The 18,508-nt window shown below is 37.4% G+C and overlaps 1 protein-coding gene across 29 annotated transcripts in view; it reads left to right on the plus strand.

Moving 5' to 3' along the window:
* Positions 1 to 16,930, plus strand: part of RAPGEF6 (Rap guanine nucleotide exchange factor 6) — a 185,436-nt gene extending 168,506 nt beyond the window's left edge. For 15 of the 29 annotated variants that reach the window (XM_072731802.1, XM_072731807.1, XM_025994966.2 and 12 more), the window contains 5 exons: positions 329 to 520; positions 2,901 to 3,035; positions 7,942 to 8,170; positions 9,785 to 10,287; positions 13,397 to 16,930. In XM_072731802.1, coding sequence (XP_072587903.1) covers positions 329 to 520; positions 2,901 to 3,035; positions 7,942 to 8,170; positions 9,785 to 10,287; positions 13,397 to 13,422 — 1,085 coding nt within the window. In that variant the 3' untranslated portion in view covers positions 13,423 to 16,930. Of the gene's footprint in view, positions 1 to 328; positions 521 to 2,900; positions 3,036 to 5,377; positions 5,970 to 7,941; positions 8,171 to 9,784; positions 10,288 to 12,295; positions 12,611 to 13,396 lie in introns of those variants that run through there. The other 14 variants (XM_025994964.2, XM_025994963.2, XM_072731795.1 and 11 more) reach the window with 2 other exon arrangements.
* The last annotated feature ends 1,578 nt before the right edge of the window (positions 16,931 to 18,508 follow it).

Genomic DNA, 18,508 nt, shown 5'->3' on the forward strand with positions numbered 1-18,508 from the left:
CATACTAATTGACAATTTGCACACGTAATTGAATTGTTACAAACAATTATCAGTGCTGTGAAGAAAAGATAAAGGATTTTAAGAGAAAATAAGGGATCTCATCTAGTTGCTGCAGAGCATGTAGTACTAGGGAGGCAAATATTGGCCTGATGCTAGATCATGAAGGGTTTAATAGGCCATAATACTTACATGGAATCATTTTTAGGAAGATAAATCTGTTGTATTTTGGGGTTTAAGAAATAGATGGTTTTAATGCATTCATTTATTTTATCATTGGCAAAAACCTTGCCTCAAAAAGTGTGCAATTACATATTTCTTACTCTATTAGTGACCAAGAATTTAAGTGAGAAAAGATCAGCCAAATCATCAGAAATGTCTCCAGTGCCTATGAGATCAGCAGGCCAAACAGCTAAAGCACATTTGCATCAGCCCCACCGAGTAAGCCAGGTGCTTCAAGTGCCAGCTGTTAATTTGCACCCCATCAGGAAGAAGGGACAAGCCAAAGACCCTGCCACGTTGAGTGAGTATTCAGTTATTATTGCATTGATCTAGTTAAAATTTCCAGTTAGACTGAAAAAATAATTACAGGTGTAAATGCTCAGAAGACGAGCTACTGAAACCTTTTTAAATTCATGAGTGATGATTAAATTATACACAGATTTCAGTTTGCCTGTACGTATGTGATGACAGCATATGTATTTTAAATGCCAGTGTTGAAATTTCTATGGTCATATCAACAGAAAGCTTACAGTAGTACACAGAGGTACCAGGAGTTCACTGCGTTCAGAGGTGCATAAGTCATCTAATGCACATGTACTCTGTGAGAATAAGATTGCTTATTATAAAGTATATTTTTTCATTAATGATCACTTCTGAAAAACCTAGTTAGGAGACAAGAAGAGATTGTAAAATATATAAAGTACAGGCCATGCTTTTTCCTCCCTTCTGTTAGGCCATGTGGAAGGGAAGCTAGATTCCATGTGGTTCCTAACATTATTACTTAACCCATGTGTTATATTTAGAACATATTCAGTAGAACTCTGTGAATTTAATTCAATTTTGTTTTGAGATCCAAAGTTGAGTAAGAAACCACCCCTGCCCTTGCCAGATTTTCGCTCCAGTGCTTATAGACACACAAACCAGTAACTTAAGTATAATGTGTTTACTATTTTACCAGAGGTAGGTGCATATAAAAACATAATAAAAAGATCGGAAGTTTTTAGGGCACACAGAGCTAAGTATAAAGTAGAGCTTCAGAGGTGACTTTTGGAGATAATGCCTAGGCAGAGTTTTAAGGGTTAATTAGGAAGGAGGTAATTAGGCAAAGATTGCAGAGAAATTGCTTAGGGCAAAGGAAAAGCTTGGTGTCTACAAGGAGCTACAGCAGTGTGCTGCCTCTGAGTGCAGAGCTGCAGAAAGAGTGTTAAGAGACAATAATAAAAGCTGCTACCTACAGACCACCCCCTGAACACAGACACGATTCTGAGTGCTTTACTAGATTTATTATATTCGTTTAATCTTCATAATAACCCTATAAGATACGTAATACTCTCCTACTCCAGAAGGACCCTAGCGAGTCTCGGTAACTTACACACTACCAGTGAGTAATGGAGCTGGGAGTTGAAGCCAGACTAACTGGCTCTAACGTCCTTGCTTTTAACTTTCATACTACACAGCCTCCCAGGATGATGAGAAGTAAAGTCCTAGGAGTGCTGGCATTATATAACATGGCATGCCAAAGGAGAGTTGTCAGTGAGTAGCTGTTGAGAGATTTGAGCAGGGAAAGGCTGTGGTCTTTTTTATAGTAGAGTCGGACTGTGGTAGGGAGCACAGTGAGAGAGCAGACCAAGAGTCCAAATTGAAAGCTGATGTAGTACTTAACTGGAAGTTGCTCAGAGCCTGAACTAGTTTAACAGTTGTGGAAATAAAGAGGTAATTAGATGCAAAATTGGTGAAGTTGATCAAGTTGCTGGTAGGAGTAAGAAATGAGACAGGTCTTTATCTAGCTTCTTACTTGGATGTCATCACCCAAAAGGCATTATTACTTGTTCCAAGTAGCCCTTTTTTCACTTGTTATTAATATAGCTGTTATTTATATGATAAATTTATTTATATTAAAATAGCTCTTAAGAGCAGTGTGAGTATTCTGTGATTTAAATTTTTTCAGTGTGAAAGGGCTGCTCATTACTATGACAAATGCCCATGAAAGTTGGGCTTACTTCACTGATTAAAATAGTGTCTGTAGCTCTTGGACATTTCTTTAAAAAGATATATGTAAACAGGACCAGCTGTTGGATAAGAGTAAAGATAGAACTTTGTAGCATGTTTTCAGGGAGCTCCATACTATTTTTCTATAAATCCACAATTGTTTCTATTGTCTACTTTTCTCCTGTAGTATGAATTTAGTGCTCTTGAAAAGGGCTGGCCTTGTAGTCCTGCAACCTCTTCTGTACACTCAACAGCATAGATGCACATCAGGTAGAGTCAGTGCCAACACCCCTACACTGCCCCTGCCGCATGCCCACCCTGACTCAGGGACACCATCTCTCTAGAGGGGAGAGAAGATTTGGAATCTGTCCCTTCTCTATTAAGATTTCCAACAAGTGTGTCAGTTGTGGGGGCTAGGACACTACACTCAGACCTTTAAATCAGTTTCCCTTTCATCACAAAACAACAAAGAACTCTTTTAGTCTAATTCGTGCTATCTGAATTGGAACAAATGACCTAGAGGTCAGAGTCTCTGTATGCCATTACCTAGTTGTTTAGTACCTGTTTGTCATTTATACATTTGACTATGCTAGCCATTGTGCATCATGGCTTTAGTAATGTAGTACTTTAGGCCACTACAGATAGGTTAATTGTGAAGTGATGTTTATTTGCTTCTTGGGTTTAATTTTTAGGTACAAATTTACCTCAGAAAGTTTTAGGAACAACTGAAGAAGTAAGTGGTAAGAAACATCCAGAAGACACTATCTCTGTGGCATCATCCTTACATTCTAGTCCTCCTGCATCTCCTCAAGGTTCCCCTCGCAAAGGTAAGATGTAACTGTCTCAGCTAGTTCGTATTACACCAAACAATACTTGTTGCCACATAAGTTGCTTTTCAATCTATAATGATAATAGAAAGTGAAGAAACCTTTAACTCCTAATACTTTCTGGACTTTCATGTTTTAGATTGAATTATCAGATGCTTTCCAGGTATTGTGCATCATATAACCAGGATTCCTGTGTTGGAAGGGTGGCCCTTTGTTAGCGGACAAACATAGATAAGAATGAAAGCAGAAGTCACAGTTGTTTCATTCTGTGCAGATTCTTGATGTTGTTGCACAAATTTCCAAATATTTAAATGTTTCTATGGAGTATTTCAAAGTAAGAATTTCTACAAGAAATTGGTTTTAAGCAACTACAGAATTAGGGAAAGAAACATATTTAAGTTGATACATTCCCCCTTTTTTAGTAATGGGAATATTACTACCTTTTTAGTAATCAGGATTTAAAGTGACCTATACCCCTAAGGATTTTACATCCTACATAGAACCTCTTGAGGTAAAATACCTGACACTGGTCTAGTTCATTGATCCATGTTTTCATAAATCAAAGTGAAGCTTTTTGGCTTTTTGTCTTGCCTGAGTAGTGTGCATGCAAATGCTATTTCATGGTAGCTGCACATGTAGCATTTTAAATGGTGTATTTCCTACATTGGCCCCTCCACACTCTTCATTACCCTGGTTAAAAAAAAAAAAAAAAAAAAAAACCTTAGCTCTGGCCTCATCTTCACAGATGTAAAACAATTACTGTTTAAATAATCACAGTACAAGAGGGCACATGGGGTTGGTTAAGACAACCTTATGAATTCTAGCAGGAAGGAGAAGCTTCCAGAGCTTTCTTTAGCTCCCATGTTTTCGATTTTTGTCTCACTTCTGAGGGCTCCTTTTTATTCACTGCCACATTTCTGGCAGCAATGTGGTAAGTGATGTCAGACCTGAGTTCAATTTGACTCTTTTCCCCACTATAGCTGGATAACTATGCTCAACTGATTTATAAGGTTAAATTTCTTGTCCATAAGATGGAACAAAGACCATCTATTTTAAGGGCCTCATACAAGGTTAAAGGAAATAATATTTATAAAACCGATAGATGATTACATGTTTAGTAAATTAAGGTGTTCTTCTTTTTCCCTGCTGCCATCCCAGGATAACATAGCTTCACTGCTAAGCTACCATATCCCCCTTCACCTAGCTGAGACCAGCTAGTTTTCATTCAGATTTTACTAAGAAAAGATTAGTAAAAATTAAATAGGACATATAAACAGTATATATTAATAGGTATGTTTGTAAAACACAGGTTTCTGATCTTGTAGTATAGCTCCTATATGATTTTGTGAGGCATGCAGATCTGTTTCATCTCTTTATTGGCTACATGGTCCAATCTAAAGTGCTCCTTACCAGATCTCAAAGAGGGGGATCCATCACATACATGGTCCTAATGAACAGTGGCCACATGCTCTTAACGCTTTTTCTGGAACAACTTTACACACTCCACCCCTTTTGGAGGCTGTTTTGAGATCCCATTAATAGTTCTCTCACCAGGAAACTATTTGGATTGGATAGGGTGTTCTTACCTGAATGTGACTTGTGGGAAGAAGAATTTCCCCATCGCTCTCATTCCCAAAAGAAAATCCACTCTTGTGACTACAATAGAGAAGTCTTTTCACCATTTTGGCTTTTGTTCTGTGGCCAGCAGTTGACATTGACATTCATAGCTTTGGGAGACTATCATCGGCATGTTTAGAATCCTTAGAAACCTGAAGAAATTATTTTCTTTAAAACTGTTTAAATTTCTATTTCCGTAGATATTTAAAAAATGAGACATCAGGCAGCTTTAACCTTCATCTTCTCCTGTGCTGATGGAAAGCAACCTTTTCCACCTTGGAGAGTTCAGGATCAGAAATTGTGCTTTATAAACACCTACATTGTTTATATGTCCTATCTGGGTTTTACCAAGCCTTTTTTTAGTAGAATCTGCCTGAAAATCCTAGACATAGTTATTCTTGAGAAATAATTCTGGTTACCTGATACTCTTGTCATGTTTTTCCTTAAGATTTATGAATTTTGCTTACTTTCAACAGTATTTTAAACTTTTTCTGATTAAAGTAATTTTTCTCCTGTGTTCTGTCTTGGAATGACTGCAGTGTTTATGCTATATAGTAGACTCTCTGTGCTTTAAAAAATACGTTACTAGATTTCAATTTTTCCAATACTGTCAAAATGTTTGAATTTTTTAATAGTGAAATGTTCTGTAATAGAAACCAGGCTAATTGTGATTAACTGGAAAGAATTAATTGACCATGACAGGGTTTTTGCATCTCTCCCTCCAGTTGGCAGTATCCTATCTGATCTCAGCATCCTGCTGCGCCTCTCAGGGTCTTCCTCATCCCCTCCCCGTGAGTCCAGCACCAAGATCAGTGGCCAGAGCTGCCCCGGAATAGGTGGGGTTTACTTGCAAAAGAAAATCCTTCAGATTACCAGGAGCACAGCCAAAAGAACAGACAGGACCGAGAAGGCCACTGAGGAGAATAGAGACAGGACAAGTTGTGAGAACACAGCCAGAAAAAGAATGACGTCCCCGTTTAGAAGATTTAGGGAAAGAACTCTTTCAAGGGAGAGACTAGCCAACAGCAAAAAAGAGGACGCAGATCACCATCAAGCTACAGAAAGCTGTGAGAAAGTGAAGGATGTTGGGAGCAACATCAAAGATGAGAAAGGGAGTGACATCTTCAATTCAAATAGCCGAGGCAACCGTAACACTTTAAACTGCTTCTATACGCGATTCAAGTCTAAGAGGAGAAAGACAATCTGACGGAGTTCCTTACCTAATTTTAGTGTTAAATTTGTTTTCATTTATTAATGTACATGTAGCTTAAATTAATTTATTTATCAAAGTTTAGGCAGACAATTTAGTGTAAAATACGATTTACAGACATTTCATGATTAGTATTAAAGATACTCTAGCAACAAAGTCGTATTTATTTAAAGTGCCTTATTTGTACATGTTATTTTACTAATGTTAGTAAAATTTATACTCTTGTTTTCTGTAGTTGGCTTTATTTCCTGCTGATAGCGGCTGGGTCTGTGAATGAAATAAATAGAGGTACTTTCACATTAGAACCCCCAGTAATGATCGGATCACCACCTTTGCTTTAGAGAATTTTACTGCCCTATTACTACAATTACTTTACAAGCTAAAGAGAAAAGAAGGCAAGAAATTGTACCTTGTCCACGTACACTTTTTATTTCATTTGCTTTTCATATAAATCTGTGATCCAGAGGAGAAAGAGGAGATAGTTTGACATAGCAAGTGAAAAATCATTTGGAAACTTGTTAAAAATACAGTTACTGTGTCCTACCGCAAACCTCCTATGCGAATTGCCCAGAAAGAGGCCCAAGGATATGTATATTTAATAACTTTTCCAGGTAATTCTTAGAATTGATTGTATTTGAGAAGTACTGATCTAAGAGACATAGGGATGTAATTACTTCTAAGACAGTAATGTTTTTCTATTGAGGAAGAATTTTTATATTTTATTTTTTTAATTTACTGCATCCATTTTCTTGATCCTCTTGAAAATTGGCCAATCACTTCATAAAGCACACTGGGAAATGTCAGTGTTCAGAAGATCAAGACTGGCTTATCTCAACTTATCCTGTGCCTGGTGGCCCTGTAAGCCACATACAAATCGCCCATATTCTGGGTCTTAATTTCTCTCTTGGAAATAGTTACTGGAACTCCTTAATATGGTCAGTGTTCAACAAATTTTTTCTTTAGTGACTTGAGTTATATGCATATATAAAACCTATAGTTTTTCTTGCTGAGATTTCTCAGGATTATCCTGAAGGTCATGTACCCATTGACCCTCATTTTCCCAATGAACAGGAAAATAATTGTTTGATTCTTTGAGACCTACTCCTTGTTGAGATTACTATGGCATTTCCTTTTATTTCTAAGTAAGTTTGTTTACTTTTCTAACAGTTACCAAAATAGACATTATGTACATTGAATTGTCATTGCTGTAGATTTATTTTTGGATGCTTCCAGCTCATTCCATCTCCACCCCCTTTATTCCAGAGAATGCAAAAGCTGTTGCTGTATCTGCTGTGCAGTAAATCATGGAACAATTTTCAAAAAGGCAGATGCCATCTTTTTCATAACACATTTTTATAAAATTGTCAGTTTTCTGTTTAATGCAATATTGTGTAAAGTTGGTGAAGAAAAAGGAAATAAGGTATAAACTTGTAATACCTTATAAACAAGGTATTGTTTATAGCTAAAACAATTTATTTAAAAATAAGAAAATATTGCTTTCAACTTGGGGCAAGACTCCTTAGGTGACATAAGCAGAATATCTGGGGTAAGTATATATAGTTTAAAAAAGCAAAAATAAAATTCCTTCTCTTGAGTCTTGACTCCCCTCACCACCACCACCTTACCTCAAGGTGGTATTCTAGACAGTCAGATCAAGCCAAGAAATATTTATGTTAAAGAAGGGGACAAAACGTTTAAAAAGAAGTTGAGAAACTCAAGATGTCTGCTTTTTAATATTTTGAAACACATCTGATGCCTTCTTATTTTATTAAATGCTTGTAGCTTTGTGAGAGCCCAGGGCAGATACACATTTGGATTAGTTTCTTCAGTAATACTGGGTTTTGACTTCATATTTCTTGAATTTGGAATCGGGTTGGTATAGTGTAGGTAGGTAGGTAAATGGATATGTAGGGGAATGTATCTAGGAAATTGGCATCCTTATATCTACACAGATGGAAACTGAGATGCTGCTTACTCTGTCCTTTGTTGTTTCTTTGTTTTTCTTCGTCTTCTCTCTGACCGCATACCCCTCCCTGTTTCCTTGTTTTGTAGTTTAATCACTTGTTTTCTCTCATTTAGGTTATACACTTACACCATCAGCTAAATCTGACAACTTGTCTGACTCCAGCCATAGTGAAATTTCTTCACGATCCAGCATTGTGAGCAATTGTTCTGTTGACTCCATGTCTACAGCTCTACAGGATGAACGGTGTTCTTCACAGGCTGTGGCGGTCCCTGAATCCACTGGGCCTTTGGAAAAGTCAGAACACTCCTCAGGGATAGGAGACCATAGTCAGCTTGGCCCCGGGTAAATATAGTTGCCCATGTTCATGTTACAAAACCCAAGCCAAGTGGCCACTTCAAGCAGTGCTCCCCAATGTGCCCTGTCTTGGTGGGGTGGTTGCAGGGGAATCCATAAAATAATGAGGGCTAAGCGTGCATTCTCTGTATTGAATAATACTTATTGAAATAAGTACTATTTTGAAACCTGTACGGGTGCTCATTTTTAAAGAGTTACTGAATTCATGTAACTTTCTATCATGTATGTTTTCAGTTAATAAGAGCTCACAGTGAAGCTGCTGTTGCTAGGGGGTTGTGGTGTGGTTCTTGTGTTGTGGCTATTACGATAGAGAATGTTCAGAAGATTGTGTAATGCTGTATATGTGTAGGCAGCCCTTGATGTGAAAGTATGATTTAGGGAGTAAGAATTATCAGCTAGTAGAAGTCCAAAGTTGTCTGTGGGTTTTGGGGGTTTTTTTGAAGTTAACTAAATTTCTGTTTAGTTAGTTCTATTTAGTTCTAAACTGATTGATAAACCTGATATTCTTTAATATTAAAACTTAAGATATAGTAAAGTATTTGCATATTTATAAAGTCTTTTTAACCAAGACTTACTAGGCCAGGGGTCAGCAGACCTCTCTGTAAAAGTAAAATAGTAAATAATATCAGACTTTTCAGGTCATGAATTCTGTGTCACATCTGCTTGGCAGGGCCATCTTTGCTCCGAAACAGCCTTAAACAATACAATTCATATACAAATGGGCATACTGTGTGTCCCAATAAAACTGTATTTACAAAAATAGGCTAAGGATCAGATTTAGCCTTGGACTGTAGTTTACCCCCACCTGCTCTACACTGTGAATCAAGAGTTCACAAGCCCTTTTTTTTTTTTTTTTTTTTTTTTGGCCAGGCTGGGGAGAAAGTGAAGGGGAGCAGAGACAAGGAGGATAAAGGGCCTGATAGTAAACATTTTAGGCTTTGCAGACTACATTTTTCTCTGTCTCAAATTCTTTGGAATATTTTGTTTTGTTTAAACTCTTTTAAATGTAAAAAAAAAAACATGCTTTGCTCCAGACCATACATACCATTGCTCCAAAAACATGCCATTGGCTGGATTTGGCCCCAGAGCCCAAATTTGGAAACCCCTGCTATTCTATTCTAAATAATAGAATTCATTTACAGTTGTTGGTTGGAGAAATTACTCTTAGTACTTGGCGCTATATTAGGCTAGCCTCGGGGTTATATTGAAAAACCAAACATAGTTGAGAACATGTAGTTTAGAATTCTTTATTTTGTATCCACGTAGCGTGTTTAGCATTATGTTGACAAAGAATGAAAGTGTATACTTGATTTTATTCATTTTAAACCTCATTTTTCATTTTCATTTAAAATCAACTCAAAAATTTCTGAGGTACTTTGCTAAGTAGTTGAGTTTCTTCCATGTATGTTTCTAGCTGGGTATGAACATTAATGGGAATAGAGATTAACTGATGATTGATTACAGTGTTTTTTTCCACAAGATTATTTTGGCATTGAACACATGCATTGTGCATGTTCTGTAATCCTTATAGGCAGTGACACTTGGACAGAAGGTTTTCCCAATAAGCCAGTAAATTTTAATTGTGTATCCCCAATTTTTTAGGTGGACGCTGTCAAAGCCATCTCTAGTCAAGAGCTTAGCTGGCTCATTTTCTGTGAGTAATGAGGAGATTTCTCATGAGCATGTTATTTTAGAAGCAGCAGATAGTGGTCGTGGAAGTTGGACTTCTTGTTCAAGCAGCTCCCATGACAACTTCCAAAGCCTTCCAAACCCAAAAGGCTGGGATTTTTTGAACTCTTATCGACATACTCATTTGGATGGCCCCATTGCTGAAGTGGAACCCCCTGACTGTGAGCCCTATTCCTGCCCTAAAGGCTGCTCTAGAACTTGTGGCCAGTGTAAAGGAAACCTGGAGACTAATCAGATGAGACAGAGTTGGGCTTCCTCTAGTTCTCTGTCTGACACATACGAACCAAACTATGGGACAGTTAAACGGAGAGTGCTGGAGAGCATCACACCTGAGTCCTCTGAAAGCTTGGATCCCAAGGATGGCACTGACCCAGTTTACAAAACTGTTACTTCAAGTACAGAAAAGGGCTTGATTGGTAAGTTTTGTGTTCTCTGTTGTATCTGTGGCATTTAGAGATTAAGCGGCAAAAAATGGCATTGGGATATCTTGGCCTAGACTTTTACTCTTGCAAATATTCCTTCTTTCACTCCAGCCTCTCTTCCTGCCCTCTACAAACAAAGTATTTCCAAAAAGTTCATGATTTCTCAAGGTCTTGGAGGCAAGTATTCAGGCTTATTAAAACAAAAGGGCTGGTGTAATTAAGTTGATAATTTCGTTTGTGTTTTGTTTTTGAGATTTCTTTGGTTTCATTGAGAAGAGATTGTGTTTTACCATGGAGTAGTAACAAAGGGATTATTCTCTTTGTCACTTCATAAATTGTTTGGACCACAATTGCTATACATGCATGGTAGAAATTTTGAATCTGGTATTATTTTTAGGTAGTAAAAGTGAGGAAAATTCTGATAAAGGAGTCCCAAATATTTTTCATTATAGTCTCCTAGCACATGTCAGGGGTATGCGAACTCCTGTTGTGGGTTCCATTCCAACCGCACACAGCTTTTTTGGTGTATGTATTCTTCTAGTATTTAGCTATCAAATATTTTTTTTCACTTCTTCCTTGAATTACACAAATATTTGGATATAATAGCCGCTGCTTTTTTATGTATATGAAATGACTATACTTTGAATCAACTTTATAACATATTCATGAAGTCAATTTAAATTACGAAAAATGTGAAAAATGTGCTGATTTTTATAGCACATTCCTAGTACATTTTTACTTGTCAAGTTGCAGTATAGATTGGGATTTTTAGTTCATTTTTTTTTTCCCAAGGATTTTATATTAAACCTTTTTGGGTAACCGCTATATGGATATCTAAATGTTTGTGTGCAACGATATAAAAGTAATCTCTTGTCCATTTAAGTAACTATATTTTTAAAAATCTTTTATTTCTAGGGGACTCTGGGAAAATTATTCATTCTTGCCTTATTGGTCTTGATGACTTCACCCCACCCTCTCTCCCTGCCCCCATCCTTTTGGGTGGGAATTAAAATCCTTTAAGACCTTGATACTACATGCAGATTCTGCTGGTACAGTTGTAGAAGTTTCAGTATGGACAAACATCATCGTCTAAAAGAGGAGTTAATATTAGAATTATCAGATGGTCCTTCTTCATTCTGTTTAATATGTAGGTAGTGTTTGTGTTTTAAAAGTTACATCAGAAAAAAATAAATAAATAAAAAAAATAAAATAAAAGTTACATCAGTAATATAGAGCCATTTGTCCTTTAGGTCCTGTGAATTGGTCTTAATTTCATGGAACCTCCTCTTTTATTTAACCAATTTCTGAAGCTTCTTGAAACTTTGCCTTACACAGACTTAGGGAAAAGGATTTTAAGTCATAATTATTTTGAACATGCACTAAAAATCAGGGAAATTTAAGATGGGTTTCCTAAAATTATGCCTTTCTTTTTTTACTTAGTCACAGATCAGAAGTTAGAAGTAAGGTCCTCAAAGGAATTGGGTCCTCTGTACTTGGAAAGTTCAAGTTGTTGATATGCCAGGACTGACGAATAGTCTCCCCATAAGTACCATACATAAAACAGTGGTTTGTGTCTCAGGGACAGGGTAGGAAAGCCCTGAAATAGAGGGCCCCAACGTCATTTCTCTGAAATTCTTCCCAGTCAGCAGAGCATAGGTGTTCAGGGTAAACCGTTGAATGTTTCTGGGGTTGGTGTCCCCTGGGAGCCAGGCAGTCATCTGTGAATTGCCAGGGCTTCACCCTAGAGGAGGGCTTGTCACTGTGTCACTTCTTTCAAATCTGTCACTGTAGTTATAAGATCTAGTGTGATTTATATGTTTGAATAACAGGTTTAAATATTAAGTTTTAGGTGTTATGTTTTTAATCTGTCACTGTATTCAAATATATTCATTTAGTCTGTTTTTGAGTTCTATTTTTATCATTGTAATAAGTTTCAGTATGTCTTTTTTTTTCATTTCTTGCATTTTTCATTAACGTTTCCATTGCTTGTTTTTCATGCCAGTGTACTGTGTCACCTCACCCAAGAAGGAGGATAGGTATAGGGAGCCACCTCCCACTCCTCCAGGATACATGGGGATTTCTTTAGCGGACCTAAAGGAAGGACCCCACCTACACCTAAAACCTCCAGATTATAGCGTGGCAGTGCAGAGGTCAAAGATGATGCATGACAGCCTCTCTAGACTGCCATCCACTTCTCTCGGTAGCAGCCCCGTGGCCTGTGTTCCATCGAGGATTGTAACTCAGCCTCAGAGGCATATTTTGCAGCCATCCCATCCTAAACTAGCAGATGTGACTGACGCAGATAGTGAAGCAGATGGTATGTTGACAAACTACCTTAATGGATCTTGAATGAATTGCTGAATACATTAATTCGTCTTTACCCTGTGTTATTTCATATAATCGTTAATGTTTACATTTAAATATCTTAGCAATCTGTTTTTTTTTGTTTTGCTTTTGAAAGAAAGAAAGAAAGAAAGAAAGAAAGAAAGAAAGAAAGAAAGAAAGAGAAAAGAAAGAAAGAAAGAAAGAAAGAAAGAAAGAAAGAAAGAAAGAAAGAAAGAAAGAAAGAAAGAAATCTGTAAATATAGCAGTGTATTTTTTAAATGGAGAGAGTAACCGGCATGTTTCTGTATGCCCCACACCCTTCTTCCAGAATTGACAAATAGCAGCTCAGTCTGATAGGATAATTTTGATAGTGGTGGAGTTGTGTCTTACATGGATGCCTGAAAACTTCAGAGTACCTAATTACCTGAAGTTGTGCTGATGATGTTCCCTCTCACTAGCAGAACTCTTGACTGACTGCAACTGGGGCAGCATTTTGATTATTGGTTTGCTTTATTAAAAATAAATGAAATGTTATCCATTCAAACAGTAGAGTGATGAAGTGGTAAAGAAGCAGTTATAGCATTGCTGTCTGTCAGCCCACTGTGCCATTAGCACCCATAACCTCCTTGTAATAAGATCTGGGCCTTGATGTGATATTTGAGAGAAAAACAGTTTCTTTGTTGAAAGTGACTAATATTCTAAACAGGTGACTAGACTGTAAGTTGATCTTCTTTAATATGCCTCATCTACCACTTAATGGTGTTTTTACTGTTTTCAGAAAATGAACAGGTCTCAGCAGTGTAGCCTTTGGAGGACCCTCTTGAAGTTTACCGAAAGCCGTCAAGGAAGGAGTGGGCAGTACCACCTCATGATTCCGCAGGCCATTGTTGCCAACGAACAGCTTGCTGCTGCTACTAACCCAGAGGTCTCGTTCCCTGTACTCTGAGCGATGACCTAGCCCTGAATCATGCTTCCTTTTATTGAATCCTTGCAGATGCAGAGTTTCCTCAGCTATGGATGTTGTGCCTGGAAACCAGTCTTCACTTCGACACCAGTACTGCCTTGGGACCACAGTTACTAGAACAGATTCAAACTCAGAGTCCTCCCTATGTATATCAGTATAGATTTTTCTTTAACAAGTTATTTTTAATATAGTAATTTAGTAGTATTTCCAAGCCATAGCTTGGGTTAACGGACAAATTCAAAATGTCTGCCAATACCAAGGATATTCATGTATTTGAGAAGTAACTTATTATTTGATGTTTTGTGGTTTTCTTTGTATTGGGGAGTTATCATTAGCAGATGTTTATGTTTAAGGCCATAAAACTGTCTCTGGTCTGACCAAGCTGAAGTCATCTTTACAGGATGATACATTTAATCTGTATACAGATATGAACTTGATCTGTAGCACCAGTGCAATGAAGTGTCTCCATTTGAGTGGGATAGGAAGCCCTTTGTGGTTGAAGTGTTAGGAGGGAAGATACTGCCGTCTGCAGATTTGGAAGGCCAAATGAAGCTGCCATGGGGTTTCTTGTCAGTCCTTTGGAAAAGGGAAGCTGTGATTGGGTGGGCTGCCACCTTCCTCTCCAAAGAATGACATTTTTTTCTTAAAAAATCATGTATACCAATCCTTTCTGACATGGAAGTCAGGCTACATCTAACTAAAAGTATAAATTCATTAAATAGAGAATGGGTTCTGGAGAGTTCTGCAGAAACCGAAAACAAAAGTTTTTTCACTGCTCAAATGTGGAGTTATTTTTTTAAAGGCAAATGTAATCATTGGTGTGTAACCATGGAGATGAATTCAGCTGCATGTATATTCATTCTGCAGCCGCCCCTCCACCCTATCTCTCAGCATGAGGCTGTGTTCAACCCTGATAAACTCTGCAGCCCCCAGGTGCCTGCAAGAAAGCTTGTTAGCACACCAAGCTAATAATTGGTTGAAAAGTTTGTGGGGGACAGAGGAGCTAGAATTGTGGAAATAATTCTCTCTAGGTTCTCAGTTTAGCCCTTGAGAGGAAGGAGATACATATTTTTAACAGCCTGTTGGGCATGGCATTCCTAAGTATTTGATTAAAATTTCAGTGACTGTTTACTGGATGACCTAGACTTTCCACATTTTTACAAATCAAATAACAGTGTTTTCTATATCTTAAGTTTAAATTTCACCATTTGTTTTTAGTGTCAATGTGAGTGCTTAATAAACTATTGTGACTACCAAAAAAAAAAAGCCAAAGCCATTCGTGTGCACTACCCAGATTAACATGGAGCCAAAATGGGTTTACTTCTGAGTGGTTTTCCATATGTGAATTTATAGGTTTTAGCTGATTTGTGATTTCCCTTTTCAAGAGTTTGTTCTCATTTTATCCTAGCTATCTCTTCCCTCTTTCTTTCTCCTTGTCCCCTTCATTTTTTTTTTAAATAGGCTCCATGCCCTACATGGGGCTTGAACTTGTGACCCTGAGATAAAGTTACATGCTCTACTGACTGAGCCAGCTAGGCACCCACCCTACCCCCATCACCTTCACTTCAAAATCATAAATCCCTTCCAAGTGGTAAATGGCAGTAATCTATTTTTTCCACCAAAATTATTGTTTCTCCATTTTAGGAACAATAGCTTATCTGAAAAATCCCTTTGGGCAAAGAAACATGAATCTGAAACTTAAAGCCTTAAAAATCCACTCCCCAGGTGTAGTAGAATGAGGCTAATTGGCTCTATAGCTTTCTTAGTCCATTGACATGGAATGTGGCCTGGATCAAAAATCCTGGTTTGAAAGTCACACTGTAGTGATTTAACCTGTAAACACTGGTCCTCTGATCACAAAAAATGTTCCTTTACTGATTTACCTATTACTGTGTCATGTCCAGAGCAAAACAAAGAAAATGAAAGATACCTTTGTTATAATCATCTTTTTGTCAAGTTTGGGTATTTATTCTCATTATTTTATATCCATTACCCCAGAAAAAATGTGCTGTTTGCACAATATTTGTTTATTTGCAGGTGTTTGAAATCAAACGGGCGCCTTACCTGTCCTGTGTCCTTAATGGTGTTGATAATATCTTGCACAGAGAGTCAGAGGCTGTGATTTTGGACTGCACCTTGTAGCTGCCTTTGTTTTCATCCAGCTCCAACTGTGAGTGTCTGGGTCAGCCAATCACAGTGATCAGGAACTAAAGCCAAATGCATTGTAGTTTGATCTGTGTGTATCCCCTAAAAACCCATGGAGTTGTGATTTTTATATTTTAATTCTAACTTAGGGTACATTTTGGCCTTCTCTTACTTTGTTACATGACAAGACCAAGAGAAGCCTTAACTTGTGTTTGCTCCAATTCTAAACCCCCATTTTTGTTTTTATTTTATAAATTTATAACTTCAGTGAAGAGAGGAGTACCCTCATCCCACCTCAGCTCTGAATCTGTCAGGACTTACTGAAGCAGTAAATCCACAGTGCAAGGTTTTGCCAAATAAGTTTCAACAGAACAGTTTTTTCATAATAAAGATTTGGACAATTAGTAATTCCACTATATACTTCCATAAAGGTTTATTTTAAATAGTAGATTCTTAACTTCCTCTAAATGATTACTTTGAATCTGATCTTTGGGCAGAAAAAGACTTCACTGGTTTCTCTTGAGGGTGAAAAGTCACGCTGTCGTCATCTGTATGACCTCCTTGAGATGTGGCAGTAATCATGAGGATTTCCAAGAACAAACCTAGTTTTTCTAAAAATTTTTTCCCTATAAAACGAAAAGGAAAACAAGTTTCCTGTATACTTAAAACAGTGATAATGATTGTTAATTCTGATATATTTTGTTTCTAAAAATGTGATATTAAAGTAGATGTATCCCTTTAGCATTACCTTAAAGGCTAGAACAAAGGGATGAATCTTCAAAAAGTGTCATAGTACATTTTCAAATTTAGACTTGAACCCCAGTTCCATCTTTAGCTTTTGTTGTGCTTTTTTAAGGCTTCTTTATTTTTGATACACAGAATGTAGTTGTACTTGATCTTTTAAAATTGAAACCATGTGAGCTTATCAGAAAAAGACAAAACTGCACAGTTGTCATAATCAAATGCAATTATACTGCACAATTCAGTGATTGTAAAGTATCCTGTAATGAGCAATGTTTGTCTCCTATTTTTTGATACCTCCTAAACTTATGTCTTTTAGAAAGACAGTGCCTCTGTATGCTTTTTGTATTTTTACTGAGTGTAAATATTTGTTATATTTTTGGTTAAGAGAATGTAAAAGTACCATTTATTATTATCATATCTACTAATACATTGGTGGAATCAATAAAGAGTCTACGTTAACCTTCTTTGCACTTTATTACATATGTCTGGACACAGATAAAATAATTACACCCAGTCATTCAGGGGGGCCAGTCTGGGGCTAGCATTGGTATAAAGGCCTTATTTTTTTAGGTCCCCAGAGAAATTGGAATGATCCAATTACTGTTGACTTTGTGGTGTCTATAAAATACCTACTTCTTGTTTAGGTTTTAAAAAGTGTGTTTGATTACAAACCAAATAACACTGGTTAATCCCCATTTGGGCTTGTTTGTCTCTTATAACAGGAAAGTCTACAGGAAGACTGTCCAGAGCTAATTCAGTGAGTGCACTGTACTGTCAAAGACTTGGGGCCCTGACATTTAAACCACTCAACCTCACCTCTGCTTCACAGGAAGAGCTTAGGAGGAAAGGTGTAAATGCATGTCCCTTTTTATTAGCAAAACATCAGCTTTTCCAGAAGCTGTACTTGATATTTCTGCTTTTATGTCGCTAGACAGAAATGTGTCACATGACCAGTGGTTTCAAGAAACTTGGGACATGAACCTTTTTTTAGCTGAGCTATCCATGGCCTCAAATAAAAGTGGGATTCCTTTCAGTGAAGAAGGAAAGAGTGGGTGTTGAACAGGTATGTAGCTTGGTCAGCCAGAGCATGCCGGTTGCCCACTACTGAATTTATTGCCACTGCATTTAGTAATTTAGTGGCAATAAATGCAGTAGTTTCTTGGACGGGATCAGATGCTGGGACCTTGACAAGAAGGAAATTTTGCTTTAGCCCTCATTCCCCTGACACACAACGGTCATTCCTTTACTTAGATGTTCATTCCTTTACTTAGAAATATTACATAGAAATATTACATACAAATACAAGAGGTTGAGTGATGGCTACCTAAAAATATCAAGCTGTTAATCCCTAGAATTTGTAAATGTTACTGTATTTGAGAAAAGGGTCTTTGCAGATGTAATTAAGCATTCTGAGGTGAGATTACTTCGGATTACCTGGTTGAGCTGTATATGCCAAGACAAGTGTCAAAATTTCTAAATAGAAATAGACCTAGTGGAAAAGGCAGTGTGAAGATAGCAGAGAGCCGTGGCCACAAGTGAAAGAATGCCAGTGGCCTCCAGGAACTAGAAGAGACAAGATTCTTCTTCACGCCTCTGGAGGACACCTGAATTGGACTTCTGGCCTGTTTTAATTAAGACACCTGAGTTTTGGTAATTTGTTATGGTAGCCCTAGGAAAGTACACATTACTATATCTGTCTGTTGTTGGGGACCCAGAACCAGTCATTAAAACATGTGCTAGTCCACAAATATACCTCAGGAACATTTCCTCCCAGCCCCCAGAAGCATTTGATAAACCGAGACAAGGAGTATTGGCCACCCCAGAGGCATCCTCTGCAACAGCCTAGTGACCTGTTATTTTTCTGACTTTATAGAAGGGACCCCTCTGATCATCTTGGCCAAACTAGTCCATTTCTCTCATTTAAGACATTGTGACTTAAATGTGTGTGTATTGGTACCTTACTGTGGTTTCAATTTTAATTTCTTCAATGACTAATAATACTAATGAGAACCTTTTGGAATTCTTACTGGACATTTG

Source organism: Vulpes vulpes, chromosome 12 (genome assembly GCF_048418805.1).
Source record: "Vulpes vulpes isolate BD-2025 chromosome 12, VulVul3, whole genome shotgun sequence".
NCBI lineage: Eukaryota > Metazoa > Chordata > Mammalia > Carnivora > Canidae > Vulpes > Vulpes vulpes.